Source organism: Malurus melanocephalus, unplaced genomic scaffold, assembly GCF_030028575.1.
Source record: "Malurus melanocephalus ecotype Western Australia unplaced genomic scaffold, MMel_1.1 scaffold_210, whole genome shotgun sequence".
NCBI classification, from domain to species: domain Eukaryota; kingdom Metazoa; phylum Chordata; class Aves; order Passeriformes; family Maluridae; genus Malurus; species Malurus melanocephalus.
Window position 1 is genome coordinate 1,102,903 of NW_026623442.1, and position 27,649 is coordinate 1,130,551.

A 27,649-nucleotide genomic window follows, 5' to 3' on the forward strand; every position below is an offset into this window, starting at 1 on the left:
GAAATTCCTAGCACTGGGCAGATTGGTTGTGAGGAAATAGGATCATGCACAGATATCYTGCCCTTGGGTGAGAGAGTGATCAGATAGAAGACCATTTAATAATCAGCCTTTCTAATTCCAGATTTCCTGCTAATGCAAGATGCAAAATTTCATGTTTCCTCACAGATCAGCAAGGTTAAAWGCTGTGCCATAAAACATGGCAGAAAGAGAGATACAAAAGGAGATTATACAGCAAGGGACAGCTGTCCCAACCAGGACCACATTATRCTCACAAAGAAGGGGAAAGGAAAGGCACAACCCATGCTAGGGAAGTGGTGAGAAGTTTCTTTCCTTTTTGGGGTAGAAAGAGCACAAAGGACTTTGTACATCAGCATGTAATGTGAGAAAGAGAAGCCTCACAGGAGAGGTACAGGGTACGAGACTGGAACACTGCATGCCCTGAAAAGCTGACAGGTTTGATGTTAAACATATGTGGTACAGAACAAATGGAGGCACAGCAGGGACAGAGAAGGATACAAGTGCAAACCAGGATACAGCCATACAAATTACCAGTTACAGCTTTTTGGCAGCTGTTGGCTCTGTAAGGCAGACTTAGAGAGGTAAAGCCACAAATAGTGATTTTCCTTTGATTCTTACTGCAGGTAGGAAGGCAAGAAACTTGTCATGCTGTTTATCCTACTCTGTTCACTGGGCTGTGAGGTCACACCCAGGGATCATCATGAATAAAAGCAATTCAATAAGTGCTCTTTAGCAGATTCACACCTTCTCAATCAGATCAATGCAGGCCTGCAAGTCCATGCCAAAGTCAATGAAMACCCACTCGATGCCTTCCTTCTTATACTCTTCTTGCTCCAGGACAAACATGTGATGATTGAAAAACTGTTGCAGTTTCTCATTAGTGTAATTGATGCACAGCTGCTCGAAGCTGTTAAACTGCAGAAAGAGATAATAAAGAAGCATTTGCATCTCAGTTAACTTGGTRGAACAGCAAGAAGGAAACTATTTACAGCCTAAAGCATATGAAATGTTGTCCCCAGGAACTATTGGCATGTCCAGCCAAATGGTTTTTATATCTGTTAATAGAAAAAAAACATGTAAAATCATATGCACTATTTGCCTTATGGCTTTCTCAGCACTGTGCCTTCTGTTCATTTAGAAAGASAAACACCCAGCCAAGAGCTATCTCTTGGCATCTTTTATGTCCTTCCACCAAGTGCTYACACATGAATACTCACATCAAAGATTTCAAACCCAGCAATATCCAGGACTCCAATGAAGAACTGTCTTGGCAGCTTAGTGTCCAAGGTCTTGTTGATACGGACCACCAGCCATTTGAACATTCGATCGTACACTGCCTTAGATAAGGCCCCAACAGCATACAGAACCTAAAATACAAGTTTCAGAAGACCACTGTGTGAAACAAAACTCACAGTGGAGCACAAGGGTTTCAGTGCAGTAGGCTATTTCAATGTCTGTTTACAGTTTAAATGAAATTTCACAGTGGTTTGTGTAACCACCAAGGCATAGTTRATACAGCACACAGCTTCTCCTGTTTCTGCTGAATTTCCTTCAAATCGTTGCTGTATATGTGTATCTCTGCTAACATGTACATAAACTGCCCTCAGAGTACATCTTGGGAAACAGCTGGACAGCTCCAAATGAATCCATTATATTTCTGTTGAAGGAAGGTATCAGAAAGCTCACAGGCCAGATGCCAGCTATGATGCCCAGAGCTGCTGCCAGAGCAGGGGAGAGGTCTGTGTTCAAATTGTTCACTGACATTTGCTTCTAATTTTGAGGGATTCTACAGCATGAGCAGGCAATAGGAAAAGTCTGTCCAAAGTCTCTTCTTCAGCCTATGAACATCTACAGCATTAGGGTAGACCCCTTGTAGCAGATTTCCAGTTTCTAAGCCTGTACTACATGCTGTCCTCAAACAGCAACTTTCACTGTAACCAGAACACTGCAGCATCTTCTACAATATTTACAATATTGCTGCAGCTGCAGCAGAGCAACCCAGGGACTCTTTTTCCACTAAATTAAGAGGTAACTCTAAATGGGTATTGCCTTTAGCTGATTGAGGTCACACAGAGATTAAAATTACATGAATAATGAATGAGTGATGAGTGAATAAATAATCCATGGCTCAACTCTTGTAGGTAACTATTCTCATCCAGAATTAGCCATCAATTCCTGTGTGGTTTTAGTGCACCTGGTTTCCTTGAGTGGCTGCTGCTAACACATCAGAAAAACAATTCTATCAAAGGCAATGCTGGCCAATATTCMTTTGTCAGTCTCTTCACCAGTTCCCCTCATTTTCACCGTGTATTCCCCCAAGTTTGGGGATATTAAACTATTATTAGAGGGTTATGTTAATATTGCCAGCAGCTGTCTGTCTCCTTAAGTTAAAGGCAAATCCTCAAGGCTTGCAAGGAYAGGTATTCAAATATCCTGAGAGCTTCTCCTTACCTGTTCAACACTTTGGCCTTTGGTCACATACTCATTGCCAACTTTCACTCTAGGGTGCARCAAACCCTTAATCAAATCAGAGGAGTTGATTCCCATCAGGTAGGCAGCTTTGTCAGCACCTGGTCAACAGAAACAAGGTGTCATTTGGCTTTAAACTTCTACACGGAAGCATGCCCAGCTAAAATAAATAAAATTTAAGTACATCCACTTCCAAAGACAAATTGGATAAAGACCTTGGTCTTTTAATGATTTGTGCTGGGTGTGCCTATACCTTGTGGTAGGTGATCTAACTGCTTTATATCCTAGTTGCTGCAAGAACTCACTTAAGAAACTCTTCAGGTTTAGGGAAAAGAACATATCTCCACACTGGTTAYAGACAGTTTCAGGTGCAAGAGAAAGTAAAGAAGCATGACCTAAAGTCATGAAAGAGAAAGTTGAGGCAGCAACATTTCACAAACATTTTTCACCAAAGGTTTCCAAAACGGAATTTGATCCTGTTAGTCAGACTGTGTCTGTTCATCTCCTGCTGAGYAAGGTCACCCAGCACTGAAAAGTCCTGCTGCAAATCCAGCCCTCTTGGCTGAGCAGGAGTTCAGAACAGCGCACAAGAACAAAGCAAATATGCTGCTGCTTCCTCAGCACAGTGCCTGCTACATGCCAGACTTTTGAAGGTGAGGARCTATTTTAGGTGTTATTCTTACTTTCAGTGCCATCAGCCTCTGCCTGCTCTTCTCTGGGTCTTTGTTTGAATTTCATATTCCCAAAGTGCATGATGGCACCCGTGAGCTTGTAGGAACCAGATTTCTCRTCAGGCACAAATCCCAGGATGTCCATGGCTTGCTGTGGAAAGGAAACACAGATATTTGGCACTTCCCTGCTCCAAAGAAGTGGTGTTTTGCAGCCCCACAATGGCAGATACTACTATCCTGCCAAGGGGTGTTATCACCCAAAGCAGCCACTGGAACACCATGAAGACCCAGTAGTGGCAGGGGAACYAGGGGAGAGCTCTCTTTATCTAGAATTTTATRTRTARAAATWATAAAAAATTGAAACTAAATGAAGCAAGGCCAGATTCAAAAGCATGGCAGTTTACCAGGCCTTGTGCTTCATAGTCTGAATACAGTAAAGACCCATTCCTGCTTTTGCTTCAGTCCATCCAGCAGTTTCAGTGACAGAAATCAGGCTCATCCCAGCAAACCTCCTCCCCTGATCTAGGAAACCCAAAGTCAAATMCCTACAGACTTACATCTGTTGCCAGCAATTCTTCTCCATCATCCAARTTGTCCACTGTAACTACTCCTTGCGAGCAGAAGTGGTAGTCATATGGATTGGTAGAAATCAGCAGCATATCTGTAAAAGTAGTGCCAAGGTCAAAACTGCCATCCATTCAGGCTTTGCTCAAAACTGGAGATGGAAAAATCAACTGTGACCTACATTTTTTTCTGCACAACTGAATTGTTTTGTTGTGTTTATTTTAATCACTTCAGGGCAGCAACCAACTCTCTTATTCCTCTGTTTTAGTCTAAAGATGTAGAGAAAGTGTGAATAAAAAGGACATGGGAATACTRCATACACATCTATTAAGCATGTATTGCAGTATATTGAGTTCATCATTTTCTGTATAGCCCCACTTTCTGCCTTGCATGCCTTTGGGGATAAAAACCCTGTCTGAATGGAGAGKAAAAGAAGATTTTAGTATGATCTAAGACAAGGAGTATAGGCATGGCTTCCCCTTTTAATAACAGRCTCACAGAATCGTGCCCTCCAGCACCCTTTGCAGAAGACATTTGGCTTTTGATAAACAMAAGTCTGAATACGGCTGGCTCCATCTCTCATCTTTCCTTCATATCAAAACCCAAAGATRAAGAGTTATTTTCTACAGATCTAGCTGACTCCAAAACCACAGGCTGAGTCCTGCTTCCTGAAATCAACTGAAAGTTTCAACCACATTCAGCAGATAGAGTTTTGGTCTAGATTTCAATCTTTTATATGCAGACACATGTGCCTACATATCTAAAGGTAAATACATGCCTATCACTATATGTTTATATGAAATCTGATTCTCTGTAAGCCTGTCTTACTCTGCTATGTAATCACTATGATAGATATATTAATTTATCTGCAGTTTTGCTCATCCATACTTATTGATATTTATACTTATSCACATTTAGATACAGATGTGTTTGTATACAAGCACAGGCATTTCTTGTCTACAAAACACAAGTCCCTGTTGGTTTCAGCCTCTTCAAGAGCCTGCAGACATGCTCCTGCTGGCCAGAAAGGTGTGTGCTGTTGAGGAGTATACAGAAAGTAGTGCATTTTCCCAGCACTGGGATTCTCATAGAAATCTCCGTGCAAAGCTTCCTTGAAATCTTTCCTGTAATTGTCATTAATTAGGACACGTAAAGCTTARAGTGTTAGGGACTTGACCATGCACTGTCAGGATAATAAGACTTCAAAAGAGATTATGATTGCTRTGGCTTAATGGGAGTTTAGAAGAGCAATAAAGTGACTCTCCAATGTGTTTTAGGAAATGTGTTCCTTCAGAGCACAGATTGAAGTCAGCAAAGCACAACGCTTAAATAGCTGTGAATGTTTTATTCAGAGCTTTAGGAGATGGGAGCAGGGAATCCTCTCTGCCCTTCTCCAGCAGGTCTGTGGGACCACACAGAGCCAGGGGAAGCTTGAAAGGGGTATAATCACCACATAATCAAGGCAACTTTRAATATTCTCTCCTGCTACACAGCATGCTTGGGATGTCGGTTTTGTCACTTGGGGCAGAAAGAGTAAACTAGCTTTTATTCATGGACCTATAAAAAATCTTCTCATATGTGAAAATCTGGATAATTGAAGTTTTATCACCRCAAATGCTTTTGGAGGCATAGCATTTTCCAGATGTTTTGAGACCTTGGATTACACAGATTCAGTGTGACACTTTGCCTTTGTAGTGCTGTTTTAAAAGTCCTGTTTGAGTCTTACTCCCATTAGATTAATCTGTAATATGAGACAAAAAGGTCTCTGCTGCTGCCACTGGAACAGCATCTCTAAAAGATTGTATTTGACAGTGGAAGTTCAGTTTCATCAAGGGGAAGCATAAGGGCCTTTCTGCACATGGGTTTGCCCCCTAACCCCTCCTTATCCACTCTCTGTCAAGTTTCAGGTTCTTAAAATCTGTGGATTCACATAAATCTTACCTAGTAACTCAGGTTTCTTTCCTGACAGTATTTGGTAGAAGATGTGATAGTCTCTTTCACCGGGTTGCTGGAAAATCACTCGGGATTTCTCCAATAAATCTAATCGCACAAAGGAAAACTTGGTGAGAAAGGCTCTCGCAGCTTTCAGATGAGCAATTGTATTTTTTTAAAAGGAGATAGTTTGCTGCTTACAGATCTCAATATCAGCAGATGACAGCTTGCCTGTAGTTCCAAAATGGATTCGGATAAATTTACCCTAATTCACACAGAAGAATATTCTAATTAGTGCATATAGTATACACAGAGGGAAACAAAGGATGCTGCTCGAAGGCAATCATTTGGCCCMAAGAATCTGTTTCAGCCAACTCCTTGGCTTTGCACAGGCATGTTTTCAATGAAAAATATCAAACAATGATATTACTGACTTCCAAGCCTAAATCTGCACATAGAGCTGTGTAATCTGCTTGTGRAGAAAGGATAACAGTGTACTTATCTGCCTGGCTAAGATATAGCAAAGCACATGGCTTCCAGTTGCATGATGCAGCTTTACTGTAATGCAGGACTCAGAGAAAAAAGCCTGGGCTTAAGCCAGACTCACAGGCAGGCTCCTTTTTTTGGATTCTCCTCATCTGCAGTCCTGACTTACATGCAACTACTTATGACAGAAGAGCGCTATGATTTTACACAGCTTTGCCCATTAAATTTGCATATCCACCCCTYCCAATTCATAAACATTTAGAGGTTTTAATTTAATATCTCATATTCACACACATTAACTTTTAAAAATAATTACTTTCCGTTCCAGCTGACAAACTCCTTATACAATTGCCTGTCTTTACAGATGCTTACAACCTCTGTTCCTCTCCACCCCTTCCAATATAATTTTTAACAGGATTTGCTAGGGAAGCATGGGCTCCAAGTTCAGGTTTGTCATCCTCCTGCCGTTCCTTTCAGACCTCTGAGACAATGCCAGCCAAATGTGGCAGAGGCAGAGCTACCAAGAGGATTGGTCTCCTGCAAACCTAATTGAGAGGAGGAGACAGAACGCAGAGAGTAGCAGGGACAGCTTACTGAGCCAAAAAGGGAAATGCAATGGCTCAAGAGCAGGAGAACTGCTGCAGGGCTGGTCTGCGAGGGGAGGATATGGGAAGGAACAGRGACTGTGGCGTATTTCTGACATTTAGTGGCAAAATGCCTCTACTATGGGAAAGGTGAAAGAGTCTGATGGAAAAAAAAGGATGGGAAAACAGTGCAGAGGCAGTTCTGGGGAAGATCTACTGCTGCTGTTCAAAGGGCTTCCTAAAACTGGGCTTTGCTTGTTTTCTGTTCATTTTAAATAATTCAAACAGTTTAAACAATTATTCAAGCTTGATCTTTCTTTGTTTCTCTGTATTTTAAATCATTTCAGGATGATTTGTTAGATCCTACTAACAAATAGTGTTTGYAGTGGATTTCTGTGGAAATCCAATAATTTTAGTGAGCAAAATTTAATCTTTAAAGGGATTATAACCTAGGTGTTACTAAGTGGCCATAAAACATCACTAGATTATGCCGCAGACTTACGAAACGTGAGGAATTGTCATTTCTCAGGGTTTTGGCGTTTCCAAAAGCTTCTAGGGCTGGGTTTGCTTGAATGATTTGATCCTCCAAGGTTCCCTAGAAATCAAGGTTGAAGCACTGTTGAGAAAGCTAGAGGCCAYAGACTCAGCTGTCAGCTCTAACTCAGCCACGCATTCACTTCGGGATTGGGGCTTCCGTAGCAAAGCAATTTATTTAGCTTTACCCCAGGGGTGGCACAGTGTGAATGGCAGAACAGCGAGACCATCAGTCAATTATGAGTGCTTAAAAGGCCTCAAACATTCTGCTGCTCCCTACTGCTCGGCTCTGTAGATTTATTTCTTGTGCCATCTGCATGCGAAATAAGGAGCATGTGGGGACATCCGAGGGAGGAACGCGTGTGGGAGAGGGGCTACTGGAGACAGCCACAAACACAGGAATGCATTTGATTCGAAAGCACTTGGAGTTTTCAATAGCTGGGATTTTTGGAGATGAGAAATGTTTTAAGTGTGGCTCGCACAGATTTGGAATTGGGAAGGGAATGAGTTTTCCTGCCGGGGCCCCGGGGATCATTCATCATTCACCAGGGATCGCACAAAGAGAGATGCTGAGATTCGAGACACATAGGCACAGCCCAACACAAATATTGCCAGGAAAAGAAAACCAGYAGAGCTGATGACTTACCCCACTTTTGGTAGCTGCTTGCTGATAAAATAGAAACAAAAAGGAGAGAAAAACCAGAGAGAATGTGAGTACTAACACAAAGAACAATGCAAAAGACAATACAACAACAATTAGCAAGGTTAGTTGTCTCGTGGGCACCAACACCCAAGTAGTGCTTTTTGAAGCCTTCAAAAAGCACCTGTGGCTGTCACTTTGCATTCACCGTACATCACAATGGTGCAAAAACAGATATTGCAGCTGGAAGATGTTTCATGTAGCTTATCACCTCAGGTTGCAGTTCATTTTCATTATTATTCATTCACTCTTTTTTTCCCCCCCAAATAATCCAAAAGCTCAAGTGCAGCACAGTCTTATAGCTTAGAACTTGTCTGTTTGCCTTCACACTCTTTTGTTCTTGCCACCAGCAGTCTCTGCTCTCTGCTCCCTTTGTTGGTGTTTTGGTTCATTATGGGACATCTCCAGAGCAAAACCAGGTAAGTTTCTGCAGCAGAGGTTAAAACAACAAGCTAGGGGTAGGAGCACCATTGTTGCATGAGCACAACAGGTTTTATACACCATGATCAGCACCAGCCTCATTGCATGCGAGAAGCTGGCTCTGGAAAACTCAACCATTTGTTAAGAAAGCCTTTCAGGTCTCAGGAAAACGTGTATTAGCCTTTGATGACGTGAGTGCTGCTTAGACTTGAAGCTGATGGCTGAAATTTTGTCCTTATAAATGCAGTTCATAGGAATCAGTTAATTYACCACGAAAGAGCACTGAACCCTTCAAGTGCAGTGAAGCTCATAGCAAATAAGCTCATAGCAACACAAGATAAAAAGCAGCAGGAATACAGTATTCACTGTAACCTTAGAGAGCACTTATAAGCAGAACAGCAGTTATCCAAACAGAAATACAGAAAAGCTGATTGAAAAAAAATCTTTTGTCAAAACAATCCTTCCTTTGTGGACAAAAAAGCTTTCAACGGAACAGACATTTTGATGAGAAGTTATAATCCTAGTCTCAAATGAAAAAGAAAACTACTTTCCATTTGAAAAAAAAAAAAATCCTATTCTTTACAGTCTGCCCATCTTTTGACCAGCTTTAACACAATCAGAAGGATATTTAGCATACACAAAACCTGAAACTCCTGGAGAAAAAAAAAAAAATAAAAAAAGAGAGTGGCAGCAATAAGCATCTGTCCAGAACCAGAAGTGWTGTTTCTGATCCATCTGGAGCATGGCAGGTTCATGTGTTTGCCTTTCTACCTTCGGAGCAACATGCTCTCAGTGCTGCAGGCTCCGAGGTTAGCTGCACACAASAGAGGAGCCTTGGGAGTTTGGAATGAGTCAGCCACCAGCAGACTTACATTCTTTTTTCCAGTTTCACCCAGGGCTGCCACTGTGGCAAAGTACTGGATGACTCGCTTGGTGTTGACAGTCTTGCCAGCACCGGATTCTCCGCTAGAGGAAGGGGAAGCAAACACAGACATTGCTGAAACAGCTGCAGCTCATCCTTTCAACCCCTGTCCAGCCAGCTCCTCCCCTCAGGCTGTTCTCAGGCTCACTGACTCTGCTATCTGCAGCCTGTTGCCCAACCACTTCCGTGGAAATCACATCAAATGGACTGAATGAAGAGGTGAAGTCCTATGACAGCAGTAACTTGTTGTTCACACAGCTGAGCTCAGAAGTCCCCTACAAACCCATGCTACACTGATGTTCTTGTAGGGGCATGGAGTTTTATTACAAACATCCAGGCTGACTTTCTGGGGTGTGCCTATATGCAGTTAATGAGCTAGAAAAAGCAGAGWAAAGCTACAGTAATTTTCCAGCATTAGCATATGTGACTTTGTAGAGACACCCAAGTCTTCATCTTCCGTGCTTGCCAGTAAAGGTCAAACCTCCTCTTTTCTACCTTGGCCATCTCCCTCCCTTGAGATGCATCTCCAAACACTCTGAAATACAGCTTTCAGCAAGAGTAACCACACTGAGAAGAAGGAGTCCTCTGTGTCCAAAGAGGATAGCCACAGAAGGGCTCATCCTGGAAGGAGCTGTTTTAATTGCCTGCTGATTTGTTTTAATGCCTACATGGAATGTTCACCAGATGGGGGTAAGAAATGGGCCAGACTCCATCAAGCCTTTAGCTACTCCCTTCTCATGGTGCTCAAGCTAATCATTGSATGGCCAAATTGCCAGTTACTCAGCCCTGAATCAAATTCCAGGCAATTTAGCTGAGATTTTAAGAGTCAACTTGTATTTTATCAGGGTTTTTTTTCTTCCAATTTTTTCACAACAACAGAGGCTCAAATCAGTCAAAAAAAAGAAGCACTTACGTGATCAGCATGGACTGATTCTCCCGATCTGTGGAGGGGGGAAGAAAGGAAAAAGAGACAAASTTAATAGGGTGTACAATTCACTTATTATAATTGCAAATGAGTACCAGAATCAATCATGCAAGGACAGAAAAGAATTACATGAAAAAAAAACCAGAAAGATAAAAACTGGTATCATTTAGAATTAGTTCCAGAAGTGCGAGTTCCAGCCCTGCCCTGAATCTCCCTCTTGTGTTTTGCTCAAATTGGTATTAAATACCTGTCATTTGTACACATTCATCTCTGTCTGGGAAACCATAATAAAGAAAGTAATTTCCTGTTCTCAAAACATTTATTCTCTTAATCCTGAGTATGTCTTTGCTCACGTCYGACCTTTCTGCTCTTGCAATACTAAACCAACCCAAGTAATTTTGTTCTTTTTTTTCCACAGGCTGTTCCTTAAAATGCAGGCTGGTCCTTAAAATGCGTGTGTACTCCTCTTCAGTTGGCCGTGCTGCTGGAATAAAGCAGCCTATTGTCCAGGCCTAATTGCCTGATCAGAAACAAGTATTTATTAGAACCCTCKGCAACCTTAATATATTATTAATCAAGTTCAGTGAATGTTAAATCATGGCAGCTCCCCAAGGCATTGAGCCTAAATTCCTGTTTTCTTTCTACAATTCCAGTCATCATGGCAGGATGATGAGTGGAATATTATATTGAGCGGCCTTATCTGATAAAAGAGCATCTTTGCAGCCACACACACATCCCCTCTGCCSGGTGCTTTTTGTCCCCTCACAGCTGAGGCACTTCCCATTTTATTAAAACCAAGTGACAGTGGGATGTGCTCTGGTCAAKCTTATTTTGGATTTATCCCGCTGCCTCGCAGCACATCGCTGCTGCCCTCTGCTGACAAGCTCTTTTTTAATCCCAGTAACTTTAGGGTCATGGCGAGGAAATTTCCCCGGGAAATCTGGAGCTGGCTGCCCCAGGATTGTCACCCGGACCCAGGGTGGCCGCTGTGACACTGCCACAGGTCAGGGTGACACCAGCAATGTGCTCCCAGCACCGCACAGAGCTGGCATTTGGATGCATCCATCTGACCAGAGTCGTGATGCAGAGCACGAWCTGCCTGCAGGTTTATTTCTGACTCGGGGAAAGCAGATCCAGACCTTTGGGACGTGGCCCCATTTCTGTTGCGAACGGATGGATTGGCTCAGATCAGACAGCTGAATTTGCGCTCCTTACAGACAGCTACCGCAGCACCAGCAACGGGTAGGGCAGCTCAAAAACGAAATAAATCTACAGATACACACAGACATGTGAAATCACCACAGGCTGCCAAGCCCTGGCTGCTTGTGGAGTGTTTTGGGGTTTGTTAGGTGCTGCAAAAGCTCTCCCGSAGGTCCCTCCAGCGCAGCCCCATCAGCCAAGGGAGGCGGAGGTGGCACTTACTCCGCAGCATGTCGTGGTACGCGTTATCCGCGATGGAGAAGATGTGCGGAGGAGCCTCGGAGCGCCGCTTGCCTTTGTAGGCGGCCACAACCTCCGACTTGTACACTGGCAACCACTTGTAGGGGTTTATGGTCACACAGAACAAACCGGAGTACGTCTAGAGGGAAACGCAAAACCAGAGTGAAAAAAAATATTATTACTCTCATAAAGGCAAAAATTCTYGGTTAACCAAGCGGGATGTGGCATCACCAGCTTCTGATTCGGGGCTTGAATTCTGACTTGAATTTCAGATTTTCTSAATTTTGGAAGCTACTGGTCTGCTAAGTGTTTTCCTAATGTCAATTCAAACCAAAACTACAGGTATTGGACAGTTTTAAAAAGGGATAAAGTGGTTTTGAGGTGTCAAAAAGAAATGGAAACATCCACTTCAGTAAAACAAAGGAGCAGCAMATAGACTTGTGTCTGATTTTGTGCCTTGCTACTCCATGAGAGTTGTTTCCTCCTGAAAATGGACATTGCAATGGAAAGTTWCAGCTTCCCTGTTTGAACTCCATTTTTAGGAGGAGAAGCAACCTCCCATTATTAATTTTATGCAAGAACCTGGAGCCAATTTCTGGTGGGCGTTCAAAGAGAAAACCACTTCAAAATGTTGTACCCCAAAGCTGTGGAACTTTTCTCAGCTTTTGGAGATGTCAGGTTGCTAAAAATCTCTTTATAGTTGCTCTTTGGATGATCTACATCAGTTTGCTGGTCATTCTGAGGAAGAATGAGCTTTGAGCTGTAACCCCAGAGAGCTGGTGTCAACTGGTAACTTTTCAAGTAYTTAGTCCAGCTTGGGGCAAAAATCTTCAAAGAAAGCCAATTAGCACACGGGTACAATCACTACATGCMCATAGATTAATGAGCTCAATTAAGTTCTAAAAGTTTCAGGTGAAATACAGGTCCCTTCCCCTAAAAATAACATCAGGACACGCTCCCGAGTGGTCCYGCCATGAAACCTCAGTCCTGTTTTCTAGAAAGAGAAATAATAAACCCCTATCAGTAAACAGATTAAGGCAAGATGCCAGATAATTTTCTACCTATACTGATCTGCAAACAAAGCTATGCTTTAGGCCCTGCATGCCCATACAGGGGTTATTAGAGAACCAAAGAAAATGTTTGACAATCAGAAATGAAGTGGGTAATGTTGGATTTACTCTGATGAACACCAAAAACCAGAGCAGGRATTGGCTGGAAAATCAATGGATTCCTTTGACTGAGCTCAAACACAATTGAATGCAGCAAACTGAGAGCAAAATTCTGGCCCCATAAAATTAGAGGCTACTGAAGCTTGTTCTGGTGCTGACAGAAACGATATTAATGATGTCATGGGGAAGATACAGAACTGGGAAAAAAGCTAGAGTGAAACCAGACAGATGTTAACACTGAAAACAAAGGGAATATAACTACTGAAATGAGGCTCCTACTTTAAGAACTTGTGTATATAAAGAATTCTAAGCATGAGGCATTGTTTCCTAACAAAGAAACTCCCATGGCTGGTGTTGACACAGATTAATAGTAGAAGATGAAAAGTAAACTGGGTCTCCCCAACACCTTGACTGAAAAATGTCCCCCACCATCCCTTTCCCAGGCAAGCAAGCAAAACCAAGGAGAGAGGCACTATCTTATTAATTCAGTTTTGTCTGTCTGTACTCAGCCAGCTCCAGGCAGCATCTTCCTTGAGGAGATGAGCAAGGCCCTCACTTTTGTCACTTATCAGTTGTAAAAGGACCATGAAGAACACAAACACAYTGTCTGCCCTTGAAATGCAGGTGGCTAAATCCACCCCTGCAGTGGCCCTTACGTAGATCATCCAGTTGCTGTAGCGCTTCCTCAGGTTGTACAACACAGAGGCCTCATTCAGGTGGGTCAGCATAGACATGTCCTCAATCATGTCGAATTTGGGAGGGTTCATTGTCTGCACRTCATCCTCTTTGATGGTCATGGTCTGCAAAGACAAACAAATSTAGCAACACTGGGAGACAAGGGAATTTTCTGTTGCTTCATACACCTTATAGGACAAAATGTGTTTTCCCCCAGCAAAGGAAGGTCCTTCAGGTCAATCTCTGCCTGTGTGCACAAWACTGTRTTTGCACAGGTACCCRAAGAAAGGGGGAAGGCTGAGATGAYGAAGGTAAGAAGCACWATGSTATGGCTSCAAAAGGAGMCATGAAATGTGGCTTTACCCTGGGTTTTTAACTCTGSGGAGCAAACCAGAACTGGCTGGTTGCAAATCCCCAGTCACATCCCACCCCCAGCTGTGCAAGGGCTGATTCCACCCACCCATCGCTGCACCGATGGTTTTCCCTTGGTGTTTTTTTGTGTTTTATCCTGTCCTGAGCTGGCACCAGTTACTGAAGCTTCCCATTCACAGCCCCTTTCAGGAAACAGGCAACCGAGCTGAAACCAGCACAATTCTGGTGCTTGCAGCTCTGGCCCTGTTAGCCACGGATCACACAAAACCAGTTTCATACCTTTCCATCACTTGTCTGCACAGTCACTTTGCCTTCGCTGCTTTCTGTAATTTCAGCTTCAACGTAAGCTTTCTTTTCATCAGGAACCCAACATTTCTTCTTCCCTGTGAAATTGGGAAGACTGAGGGTTCACAGCCTTGCATCACAAAGCAGCACCATGCCTAGCTAAGTGAGATTGCTGGATTACTTTTTCTGCAGAAGTGACACAAAACCTCTGGGACTGYGGCAGATTGGCAGTGCTGGGAAGCTGCCTGACGGAGCAGAAGGCGTAGGGCTCCCAAATGTTGCCTTCCTTTGAAACTACTRCTCGGCTTCCTCTAGATCCTTCCAGCACAAGGTGTCAAAATATTTCACAAATGCTGGCTAAGCCTCAGCCTCCATGGGAAATCCATAATCATTATCACCAGTGTGCAGATGGAGGAACTGAGATCCAAGCCCAAATTAAGGCATTCGCTAAAAAGTCACACAGAGAATTTCAAACAGCTCAAGGGATCCAGCCCACATTATTTGACTGCCAGCTATCAGATCTAACCTTATTCCTTCACATTCTTCTGAGGTTTGTTTTGAAAAACAACAATATTAATATCACATTGAGTTATGTGTGTGCCTTTTTAGAGTTCGGAGCAGCTGCAGTAGACTTTAGGTCTTTAGTTACAGCAACTGTTGTGAAGAGTGAAAGGCTGTGGTTATTGATGTATTTACATTTACTACTAAACCTCAGGGCTCATCGAAACCCATTTCATGAAAAATAAATTATAAGAAACTAAAAGCCAACATTGCATTATCATACAGCCTGCAAACCAAATGAGACAGCTACTCAGGCCACAGAATCTCTCATTACAGAAACATCAATGTCTGTTGTTTTTCTCCGAAACTGACRCAAGGATGATCCCCCTTTTAGCAGAGCAGTACCAATACACCTTGCTTCTAAATCTAGATAAACACTTACTTGCCWTAGGCTATTTTTATTTTGTACTACCTGAGGTTTTTAATAGCTYTGCAGAATAGAGGAATCCCAAAGTRGTTGAACCAGCTGCCTACACCCTGCTCTGCTCTGCATTTCCTTGGCTACATTTGTCTGTAACCTTTATCCCCCTGGAGCAGCCCCTGGCAGCACAAAGGGCACTGCAACTCACCATCGAAGGCGACGGTCTGAGCCTTCATCAGCTCCTTCTCGCTCTTGCGGAGGTAGGGAGCAGCCTCCCCAAACTCGGACATATCGACCATCATCTTGGCAGAGGTTCAAGGGGGCACAGCTCACTGAGAAAGGAGGAAAGGCACCCGGGCTACCAAAGAGAGAGGGGCAAAAAACTGAAATTAAAATCTATTTTGTGAACAATCCGAGGCAATTAAAAATGYTCAGCATAACACCTCAGGTGGCTGATCAAAGGGATTATTAATTTTAAATGCAAACACWTAACACAGATTTGGGACTATACCGCACCTTTAGTTAAACCCTTCATTGCTCAGTTTATTAGAAGTCAGCCAGGTCTTGAAGGGTTCTAAACCTCAGTATTGGGCACAGTTACCTCCTCAGGAGGATTTTTTTCTCTTCTTTGTGGCACAAATGGTGCTTAAGAGCAGGAACGACCACTTGGAGCTGTGATTTTAAAACCCACTTAGCAGGGGCGGCTTCTGGCCCGTTTCAAAATCACCTGGAGCAAAGATGTGTTTGCCCACAGGTCTCCTGGGGCTCAGCCTCTCCAAGCTCCATCTCAGGCAGGATTTTTCTGTGAAGTCAGGAGCAAGGTTTCATGGCTGCAAAGCTCCAGGGACCAATGCCCACGCTCTCCCTGCAGAAAGGCTGCCCTGGAGCTGGAAACATCTCTGCTCCCTGCAGCACACTCCTCTGTCTCAGGAATTGTCCGTAAAAACAGGGCTGACATGGCTCAGGGAGGTCCATGTGCAGGTTGCTGGTCCCTCTGAATTCCCCAGGCTGGGCATCCCCCTGGAGCCGGAGCATCTGCAGAACCGTGCAAGGGCTTCATTTGTTTTCAGATTGCTTTGAGCTTCTTAGCCCGGCTCAATGCCTACGCTTGTTTTATCAAATGACAAGGGCACRGTTTTTAGGAGTCTTTCATCATGAAAGAGAGGGCAGGGGACATGGGTATCAGTGAGACTAATTTGCTGCATTGGTACTGCCAAGTAATTAATTTGATTGTTTTGTACTCTCTAAAGTGATCAGACAGATATGTTGGGTTTTTGTTTTGTTTAGTTTTGTTTTTAACACACAGACATAAATACTTACACACACATATAAACTACTCAGGGCGCTGTCCAGAGGACATCTAAAAGAAGTTCAACTGCTACAAGGTGCACACRCACAGTTTTAGAATTTCAGATATTTTTTTCTTTAAAGTCAAGAGACCATTTGATTACTATTCAAAGCTATGTAAGTGACCCTCAGGTTAATCTCTTCCCTAATTTTATCTTCTGTGCAATATCCAGAGCAGCTGGACAAATTTTCAAGACCCCTATCAAGAAAGACACTGTAGTCTTTCAAAATTTCATTCCATTTATTTCTAACAAAATCCTGGTAGAGATAAAAATTCCTCATCAACCAAGGCAGCTTTTCTTTTTTTYCTAACATGTTCCTCCTGGGGAATGCGAAGCCCTAAGACAGCAGAGTTGCCAAAGTGTTACATCCAGCCCTCTCCCACTGCTGCAGTAAAAGCTTGATACCTTCTGTCTTGTTGCTGTAGAGCAAAAAATTTCTTTCTCAGAGCTAGCCTAAGTTTTTTTCCTAGATTTTAAAATTAAATACTTTTAAAGATTAAGCACAAGTATCGCCAATTATTTTAACAMCATCTGAACTGTCCAAAATTCCCAGCTGGAGACCCAGCTCAGTGGCAGAGCCCCTCTCTTTCTGAGTGTCTCAGCTCTAGTGGAGCATTGACACTACATCAGTTCTTACATTTAAACAGAATAGCATTGGAGCACCCAAATGTCATTTCACATGATGCAAATGCCAGCGGGGCCACTCCAGTGTTAATCTCTAGGGCTGAGGGCAGGTTCTCACAAGTCCTAGATTGCACTAAAGTGCTTTGAACCGATTTTGTGCAACCTGGCTCGATTTGCAGCCCTCCTAGGAACAGTTCCTCAGCTATCACCTTCTTAGCTCTTCCTTTGTCCCCTCTTATTCAGGGTGAACCCCTACAGCAGCACTGTTATGGTGCAAAGCCCCTTTTCCTTCAGCATCCTGGGTGTTTGGAGCTACAGCAGGGGCTGGAGCCCAGGCAGCACACACCTCGTGGGGACAGAGAATTCAGTGAGGCAAATCCATCAGCACGTACAAGAAAGGAGAAATTTTGTTTCATTATGGACAAAGGGTTATTTCAAAATGCAGAACAGTCAGGAAAGACGAGGCCAAAGCTAAAGGTGTTCCTTTTCAATCTGTTCTAGCTAGCAACAGAAAAGAGTGTCTCAGCTGTGGGATATCTTTGAAAAGATCCGCTGCTCAGTGCAGAAAGCCGATGTTGAACGGAATGAAGTGGCACACCCAGTTCAATGGTGCATTCAGACTGGGAAAGGAGGGAATTCATCTGTCCCTGCTGGGGCTGTTGGAAGTGGCTGTGGCACTAAGGGCAGGCAGGGACAATGTCATAGCCACGGTGATGGCACTGCCTGGCCTGGGAAGGGAACCCAGCAATGCTCTGAGAGTTGTAACTCAGTCAGGATCAAAGAAGGCCTTGGACCAACAAGCTGCTCAAAATTGCAAATTGCATCAGTCATCATCTCTTGCAGATGATAGGGAAGGCAGAAAAGATGACTTGCACGCACTGGCTGATCATTTCACTCAGATGCATAATTACAGGGGGCCTGACACTTACTTAAGTGGTTATTCCAGCTGGTTAAATGAACACACTGATGTTAGAGAAGCAACCTGTACTTGCCATTCCAACATTCACACAGCATCCTACAGCGATGCCACAGCCTCGATGTTTACTGATACCACCAGAAGAACCTTTACACCACATGAAAACCTCAATACATCAAACCCACAGTACGGTGTTAGAGCACAGCACCCACACTTAAAAGTGAGAGAGGATGGTACTCACCCTGCAGAGCACACAGAAAGTGTCACTGCTCTGCCTGGTCCAGGCTTTATACGCCCCCACGTCAAGGTCACTGCTGATAAGTGGTTAAAGGCAGCAGCAGTTTTCCCCCATGCCCATATTTGTCTGCCAAATCCCAGCTGAGGGGACAATGCCCAAGGAGGGGACACGTGTGGCTGTGCCCTGACAAAGAGGGGCAGGAATGTCAGTGGGGAGTGGCACTCTGGGCCACCCTCGCCACACCATTCTTGCTCCATGACTTCATGGAAGAAGCCTTTCCTGCTCCTGTGTTTTCACTAGGGCAAGTGTTGCTTTTCCAAGTGCTTCAGAACTTAATTACCATGGGCTTGCGGGGGTGGGTGTGTGTGTGTGTAAATTCAGACTATTCAGACATAACTCCTCTGGAATATGAAAAATCAAAGCTTTTTGCACCAGGGATAAGTGATTATTAAGGGAATTTCGTTATGTGAGCCAAATTCCCTTCAAGCAACAAAGCTAGGATGAGGGTTCTCACATCCCAGCCAAGAGCTTTAATTCCTTTTCTAGGGCCCAGTTAAAGCCAAGACTGTAGGCTCAGTTTTAGGATACACAGGTGTTCCCTGGTTATGAACAAGGCAAGACAGCRAAGAAATCTCAGAATGTATTGATTCTGCCCGGAAAGCAAATAACATAAATAACAAAGTAAGCATCCATTTYAGTGAGTCCTTTGCTTCAGGAAACTAATTTATGAGTCTCAATTTAGGCAATGTCTGACCTTCTTATCGTAAACTCATTTTTCCTGTGAAACAAGCACCATGAGTAACTCAGGTCTCATTTCACTGCAACCCATAAATTAYAAAACAACTGACACTGCCAGATTGATTGGCTTTTACAAGCATAGGAAGATATATAAGTTTCCTTTGGTTCCAGCATAAACTGAATATAAAAGCAGAAAGGAAAATAAACAGCTGGATAATGCCTGTCGGCCACAAGGGAAGACAATATATTRGTGCTTTACAAAACTCAATTCCAAGGAAGCAAGCAGGGAGCTTATCCACAACTTCATTGAATTCCTAGATACCYACAGGAACAAGTGGCTTGGTTTGTGACCAGGCAAGAAGGAAAATGTCTGCATACTGAGTCTGCTATTTTTAAAGCTGCTGTGCTGATGACTGGACAGGGACAGGTTGTACAGACAAAATTGGTTTGTAAGAAACAGGAATTTCTGGAAGTGATAGGCTCAAAGACAGGAGACTGATGTGGCAGGTCTGAGGATCCAAGTGCTTTAGTAACTCGGTATTTTTAGCGCTGGGGGAATGCAACCAAGAGACAGAGAATCAGYACTGCTCTGCTGGAGACATGCTCACCTCCAGACAGACTGGAGAAGAGAGCTCTGCACAGTTAGGGATGGAGCTTTCCATCCTGGTCTGGATTAATCTGTGAAAGGAACCTGCCTTGGAGCTGAACATGAGCAGCTCGTGTCACATTCTAGAGCTCACAGCATTCTTGTCGCATTCTGATAAATTCACAGCAGAATCGCTGCCCAGCCTGATGCTTTAGGGGTGTTTGGTGCTCTGCAGCACATGTGTGTGTCAATGCCAGTCCTAAATCACCATCTCTGTGCTTACAGGTGGCCAAAAAGAAAAGATAGGTGGTGATTTGGTCTGCTTAGGTGAGTGAGTGAGTGAGTGTGAGTGAGTGAAGAGTGAGTGGCTGTGCAAACTCAGGCAGACACTCCYGATCGTGTAGTTTGGAACAAGGTAAATCACAAGCAGCACCAAGATTTATGGACATCCTTAATCTACTGTGAAGACTGAGAATATGATTATTTCAAGCCATGAGGATATAATATACTGATACTTTCTTCCTCTTGCTCCTCTCTCCCATTGTCAGGAGCTTTACTTCTAAACACAATATTCCCATTTACCACCTACATGACTCAGAAGAAGCCATGTTCTTACAAATATGCTGTTATCACTTACATCTTTTCTGTTCTGCAAATATTCAGCTTTCATCAGTCCTGCATGAGCACTACAATCTTGCTCCCACGCCTCCCTTTTCTTTTTTGGGGTTGCAAACAACTGTTTCTRTAGCTGATTCCAAAGCAATTTCAATGCTTGTGTTGCTTAGGAAGGAAAATAGCTAGCTCTGGTTCGAACATGATCAATGTCTTTTCCTTGCTAGCCTGACGTGAATGGATACTGCATGTCAATCTCACCTTTCTGGAGTTTATTTGCTTTTTCTTAATATGAAAGAGAAATTACAGCACATTTTCCTTTGATTAAACTTGTAACAGGGRCAACCAAAGACATTTGTCTCGGCAGGGGCTACTTTTAGAAAGGTTAATGCTGGTCACTGTTTCTAGGGAAACAAGGGTCTTTGATAAGGAGCCCTTGTGACTAACCTRTTTTTAATAACATTACGTATTGGAAAGGAATGCAATAACATTTATCAGCTCTAGACAGAAGATAGTGTCAATATTGTGGTCTAATATAGAAAAGCTGACATCTTCAATCTGTAAAAGCCCAGTTATGGACTTTCTTTATTTTCTTAAACAAAAAGTTCCACCAGCCAGCTGTGTTTTGACAAAAGCTGGTCCTTAGACTACTCCTTACAAAATGTATACTGTAATAACCTGGCACTCCTGAAAAGCAAGATCAATGAGTGACAAGTTCAAGACACAGATGCTTGACAAAATGTCTTTTGACTCGGGATCCTCTGGGCAGCTCCATAAGCAARCAGAAAGACTATCCCTGCACAAGATGCAACTAAAAAGACTGAGAACCTATTCTTTACCTCAGGGGCTTCGTTTGGTCACTGGTCCCTGCTGCTGTTGTGGTCCCTGTTTAAAACACAAATGGGAAAGACCCAAAATGATTCAGCTGGATGAGAAAGTTCATCCATCTGGGAAGAGTTTCAAGTTATAAACACATAGTCTTGGCTTTCACAGATATTAAGATGGGTGCTRTCTGTACAATGTTGCCTTTTTTGCGTAAGTAATTTAGTTATGCAGACACAGTGGTGAAATAATCACTGGTGGTTTTGGTTTTTCTTTTGTAACTCAGATACAGTTATAATACAGCTGATGCTGTTGTTTTAGAGTACTTGTGGTTAATTTACAATAACTGAAGTGTTATGGCTTGTGACTTAATCCTTTCTATGAAGGATTTTTTTACACATTATAGCAAAACTATGAAAAAGCTGCAGGGAGAGCCACTAAAACTCTAAATGGAGCCCTGGCTGCAGCTGCACTGACCAAAAAGATAAGATAAGGAGAAAAGGACGCATGAGAAAAGGATCGCAGCTTAACACCTCTTCCTTTAGACTGCTAAATCAGCACAGACCCTGACAGCAAAAAGGGTGGGGGTGTGTAAGAGACAGTATGGAAGTCCCTCATCTGCCTCACGATCATCGACAAGGACAGAGACTGAACACCCAAAATCCCCAAAAGGGGAAAAAAGGATTTTTGCACAAAGAAGTCCACACCAGACTGAGGTGGGATGTCTGCCAAGTGCAGGTGCCCAAACTACTGAGAAAACAGGTGCAGACCACGRTAGACTGCATYGTCCTTGCTGCCAGGGTGGAGAGGACTGCACRGGATGMTTTGTACTGTACACCTGACAAAACAATGGGCMTKAYTTCCCCACCTCTTGGCCAGCTTCCCCTCACTTTTGCACCTCTTGGACAGCTGCCCTTYACTTTYGAAAAGACTATRAAGAGACTTTCTGAAAWGACCCCTAAGAGATCTCTCCACGGACGAAGATGAATCTATTGGCTCTGGACCAATAGGATTTTATCTGTGCCATCGGTAGCTATAACCCAACTCTCTCTCTCTCTCTCTCTCTCTCTCTTTTTCTCCCTCTTTCCCTCTTCTATCATATAAATCGTGTTGTTAGCACTCAACAAAAGTGTTTTTGATTTTGATTGAAACCCAAAAATACTTGTCCCTGTTTCTTTTGCACTCTGAGATTCAGTTAACCAACCATCACAACTTCCGCCTGTTAGCGGATCGTGGCAGGGTGGAAGGAAGAGGGGCTTTGGAATGTGTAGTGGAGAAGCCACTTGCTCAGAGGAGCTCGTAGAACGTCCATCCTCTGCTGTGCAAAGGAGCCTGGCTGATGGGACCCCCAACCTTCAGACAATCATATCTGCATGGACAGGCCAGGGGTGTCGTGACCCATTAGGGGCCAYTGCTATGGACACTTCTCTATCAACAAAGACCATCTGCTGAAACTACAGAATAGGGGCCACGTGTACATGACCCCAGGAGCATTAACATCATCACTGCCCATGCTCTAAAAACGTGGATCCATGTTAAACAATTCCTGGAAAGGCTTGAATATACATAAGTGCCTATGAATAAGCATTAAGCTGATGCAACGTGAAAAGTATTTAAAGAGGTCTCTGTCAATACCAGGTGTGCTTCTGGCAAACTGCCAAGGCACCCCGCTGTATCCTTTTTTTTTTTATGTATCCTATTGTCGTTTATTAAAACCTTTTGAATTTTCACAGGAGAGTGAACTTCGTTTTTCACATTTCAGCAGAAGAAAGGTGCTAACGTCATACCCTGCAGCAAAACCAGGCCCATTCTGTGCAAATGAATGCATTTTGTCTCGTGAAGAATTATGRTTTAATTCTTCAAGCCGCTGATGGCCTAAGGAGAAATTGGAGGGGGAGAGAAGCTTCGATTTAAAAATAGTTGCACTCTGCTACATCTCTTAAGGATGAGAAAATTGGCACTAAACAGTACATTAAAATCTAGCTGTGTTTATGACAGCTCGATTCCCATTATTAGAACGGAGATTTTCAGGTCTCTGGCAGCTTTTGTGCTCCCCCTGCTGCAGTGCCTGTGCTCGGCCATGGGCACACGTGTCTGCAGCCTGAAGAGGAACTGGGAGCATTTCTTTACCTTCCTTCCAGCATCATCACTTTAAATACTTTCCCCCAATTAATTCTTTGCTGACAGCTGCCGTGTGGCGTGACGGCGGAACGGAAATTTAAATCTCTCTATGGAAAGCATCTGCTTTCATGCAAATATGCCTGGAGAAATAATTCCTAAGCCACCAAAAATGGTTTAAGTGYCTTTTAAGCCACTGTAATCCGTGATCTATTGCTCTCAACATGCAGACCCCTGACACCTCTTCCCGTTTTGAACAGCGAGAGGTCAGMGGGGCCCGCAGAGCATTAACCCTCTAAACCACAGGAGAGCTGCTGATMTTCCCAGTTTGGCAGAGCCCGTCCCTGAGCCTCTCATCCCATGCCAAATGCCGAGCTCACACCCCTCCCAGCCCGGCCTGGGACAATGAGCATCTCAGAGCTGTCACTGCTGCCTCTCCCCTGCTGACATTCAATCATTACGGTATCTTAAGRACGTTTAAATAGGTCAGGTTTTTAATGGGAGAGCTTGGCTTCTGGGAGTGAGACTGACAGTCTTTTGAGAGCAGATTAACAGCRCTGATAAATCAATCTCAGACTGACTCACAGCCGTAAGAAAAATAAGAAGATGAAAAGGGAGCCTAGTCAAATAAATGATCTCAGTTCTTCGGCTCTGGAGATGTACCAGGGAAAGAGGATTTTTGTCATGTGCCTTGTCACTCCTCTTTCTCCAAAAATTACCCACAAGCCCCACCCCACCAATTCCCTCTATGAAAATATTTCAGTCTCCAGTGATCTTGAGCATCCCGCGCTGCCCATCAGGTCAGAGATTAATGGCATGAGAATTATTTTGCATCCTTTTCCCGACTATCACATAGCTTAATTGCCATTAGCGAATTTTGGGCTTCCTACCCCCCTTCCCCCTACCTTAAACTACTCTGCATCATCCATAGCCACTAGGGGAAGGCAGGGGATTAAAAGCAGTAATAATGCATGTAGCTGGTTCAGGTTAATCTTTTCAGTATTCATTAACGAAGCATTTGTTTGCACAGCACGTCATTGGAATTACCGTAGCCCAGCCGCCAATTCCATTAAGCCCTTCTGAAGCTAATAGCAGAAGTATTTTAGTCTTGATCAATGCAAGGAAAAAAAAATAAAAATCTAAGCGTCTCTGTRGGGTTTGTATTATGCAATCTGACTTCAAAGGCAGGGCCCTTCATTAGCCTACTTCAGCCTCTGCCTACGATGCACTCTCTGCTCAAGCAGCCTGAAAACCACATTTCCATTTCAATAAGCAGCATGGTCCTAAAATACTCCTAGGTCTTCAGACACAACATATACCAGCTCCTGGTGCCGAACTCCTGCAAGACAACTCRCCTTTTGTTGCCTTTTTTATGTTTSAGCCTCAAGGATTCAGAGCCTGCCYTTCGGGTATGAGTAGAGGTGGGTACAGCCCTTGCTGATTTCCTGGCTTTGCTGCTGTGGAAGCTTATTTTTCAGAGGAGCTGAGGAGGAAAGAAGTAAAATATTCATGCCYTTTTAGACACAAGAGGTTTTGTGATTTTTCAATTTTTCACTRCTGCAACTCCATGAGTCATAACTGGACTTTCAGTCAAGGATTGTTTGCTACCTTGTGTTTACCTTTTGCCAACTGCAAACTGCACTAAAACATGCAGAGRCAGTTTAATTGGGGAAACAATCCTCATGGGGATACTTTATTAACATTGCTAGTGCTGACGGAATAAACCCAGTGTGATTGGCACGATTCTAAATGGCAGGAAAACACTGCAGGAAAGAGACTGCRTGAGTTTTCCAGCATTTACACTCTATGAGCCACAACAAAACATYATTTCTTTCCAAACACAGATTCACTGGGTTCGTCACCTCCACCGAAAATTCAGTCAGCAAAGCTCCTTGAAATATTAAGGCCACCACTTTTAAAAGAAAATCTATTTCCAGGAGTATTACTTTCTGCCCGAAAAAGCACGTCAGTGCTTCTTGCATGGCCTAATGGCTTGATGCTTTTTGTCAGTCGAATTTAAACACCTCCAGAAATGGACATGGCATCCTTCTCTGCAAGAGCAATATTCTGGAGTGACTGGCTGCTGTGTGCATGTAGGTGTATATACACAGAGAGAGACACACATATATATTTATGTCTCTGTGTGTATATCTAACCATATCTATAAGCATATATAGAGTTATAAATGTGAAAACACGTTAATTTTCTAACCTCTCCCCTCCCAGCTGTGATGCTGCACCCTTTCATCTCAATACCAGACCAAACAGATTTTTCTTTCAGAGCCCTGCTGAGCTGACCCTGTGAGTGCTGCTGTTCCACAGCCCATCCATGGCTGATCCCAGCCCTGCTGAGCTCCCCTGGTGCTGCAGCTGAAATCCTGACCCCAAAAACCCCCGAACTGCTTCGGGCTCAGCCTCTCTGGTGCACAGCAAGTTCCTGTTTTGYGGGATGAGCACATCCTGCCTAACCCCAGGGTAATTATTGGAGAGGGGCAGTGAGAAAGGGGTGAGCTGCAGCAAAGCCCCGCTGGTCCAGTGCTGTTTGGGGAGGGCAGAGCCAGGAGGGGTGAGATGACAGAATCAAAGGAGAGAGGGCTGGTGAGAAAAGGCTGTGCTGGACCACCCWGAGGAACCTATGGATCCTGTCAGGGAAAGGTTGCACTGCCTGCCCAGACCAAACCACACAGAGAGATCATTACCAAGAGCAGCCAGGCACTGCCTTTGAGGAAGACAACCAATTTTATCACAGCAGAGAGCAGCAGCTGAGATTTCCAGTGAGGTCACAGGCACAACTCTCTTCAGAGTCACACCAGATCCCCAGCAGCAGCCAATCCTGTTGTAACAGAACTGACTGGAATTGATTTAAAATACATTTTCCTTTTTCTCTTCTATTTCTTTTGTAACTGAAATACATATTTTGTCTTTACAGGAAAAAACAGTGAAGGAAATGGAACAAAAAAAAATCATTATATGCTTGAGGCTTCTTGCCTCAAGAACAAAGACAATGTATGTGCTATATACATATTTTTAGGAACTTTAGTCTCACACAATGGTCTAGAAAAAAGGGAAAGAAAATCATAACGTATCTGGTATGATGATGCAAAACCAGATTGCTGTAAAAACGCTGAACAAGAATGGACACATGCCCTGCCTCAGTGGGTGCCTCTAAAGCTTCACTGTAAATACCAGTAGCTCAGCAGCAGGAAAACACCAAATAGCTCATGTGACAAGACCACCAGCACAGCTGAGGRACTTGTTTTCACCAAAAATCACTCAAAAGAAAACCTTGGATTTCGATCTGTTCCACCTGTCCCACAGTGACCTCTCACCAGCAGATCCATCTATTCAAATCTCTGCAACAACAGAGCATTTGGGAACAGTCTTGGTTGAAAATCTGTTTTCTATGATTATTCATCTCACCTCTTCAGAGACCATTCTTCAGGTCTGGTGGCTGYGCCTTGCTTCTGCTGGAGGAGAGGATGAGATCCTAACAATAACTCSTGCAGGGCAACAAAATAACGTTTTTGTTTATACAGCTATGGGAAAGTGTATGTTGTGTTTTAAAAATCAGCTCTGATGTTTTTCTGAGAATCCAAATTTACAGCAGGAGGCTGCAAAATCTAACAAAGAATTTTGAGAAAAATATGGCCTATTTTTGTGCATCAAAAAAAAAAAAAAAAAGAAAAAAAGAAAAGAAAAGGAAGCTGTATTTTAAAAGTTTCATTGTTCTGCCTCTTGCCTGTCAACCTACACAGGTCCTGGTAGAATCTCTGGTTCTCCTTGTACTGCAGTTGATGAGCAGGGATTTTCCAGAGCAGAAAAATCTTTTCTGTTATCATCACCCAAATGTGCACTAGAACCACAGAGTGGGAAAGTCCAGGTGTTTTCCATCGTATTGCCAGCAGGGCCTGGATAACCACACTTATCCATGATTGACACACCTTTGTACTCCAAGACATGCAARGTATCCATGATCAGAAAGAAAAGCAAATTAAACAAAACGGTGTGATGCTGGAATAACTGATCCCTTTCCAAGAAAGGGAAACTGAGGCAAAGGTAGGGGCTGCATCCACATAAACAATGAGGCATTTAATTGCTTCTGCCTTCTCTGTGTGGAGTTACAAGCTGATTAACTTCAAAGAAGAAGGACTAAGCAGTCTGTCCATGACCACGGAAAAGCAGCCAGGCAGAATCTGACAGCGTCCTTAAAGAAAGTCCCACTCTTCTCCATGGGGAGACAGCTTCTCACCACGTGGGCCATCTTTTTCACATTTAACTTGGTTTCAGAAGTGGGAATTTCACCTGTGTAAAAACTAATGGCAATTTTTYTCTTGGCCAATCAGTTTATTCAGARTCAAGAAKGAGAGSGGCAGRTTTTGGGTGCTSTGTGTGCRAGGAGCAATGCACTGACTGGCACCGTTGTTCAAAACAGAACAGGCAAAGGCATTCAAAGGCAGCAGCAATGCCCATTATACTCCCAGCTACATTGCAGGAAGATTTGGCCCACTCTTCAGTTCACAGGACACACAGACACAAGTTTTAGCTGTTTGCAACATTAG

General features: G+C 43.4%; 1 protein-coding gene across 1 annotated transcript in view; it reads right to left on the reverse strand.

Annotated features, from left to right (window-relative positions):
* MYH15 (myosin heavy chain 15) overlaps window positions 1-15,440 on the reverse strand; it is a 45,242-nt gene extending 29,802 nt beyond the window's left edge. The window contains exons 1-15 of the mRNA XM_057373929.1: window positions 15,297-15,440; window positions 14,161-14,264; window positions 13,491-13,634; window positions 11,648-11,804; window positions 10,214-10,241; window positions 9,251-9,344; window positions 7,905-7,925; window positions 7,227-7,319; window positions 5,856-5,919; window positions 5,664-5,762; window positions 3,716-3,819; window positions 3,171-3,309; window positions 2,470-2,588; window positions 1,236-1,385; window positions 763-933 (exon numbers count right to left, since the gene is read on the reverse strand). Of these exons, the coding sequence (XP_057229912.1) occupies window positions 763-933; window positions 1,236-1,385; window positions 2,470-2,588; window positions 3,171-3,309; window positions 3,716-3,819; window positions 5,664-5,762; window positions 5,856-5,919; window positions 7,227-7,319; window positions 7,905-7,925; window positions 9,251-9,344; window positions 10,214-10,241; window positions 11,648-11,804; window positions 13,491-13,634; window positions 14,161-14,264; window positions 15,297-15,390 (1,581 nt within the window). The 5' untranslated portion in view covers window positions 15,391-15,440. The remainder of the gene's footprint in view (window positions 1-762; window positions 934-1,235; window positions 1,386-2,469; window positions 2,589-3,170; window positions 3,310-3,715; window positions 3,820-5,663; window positions 5,763-5,855; window positions 5,920-7,226; window positions 7,320-7,904; window positions 7,926-9,250; window positions 9,345-10,213; window positions 10,242-11,647; window positions 11,805-13,490; window positions 13,635-14,160; window positions 14,265-15,296) is intronic.
* Window positions 15,441-27,649: the final 12,209 nt, after the last annotated feature.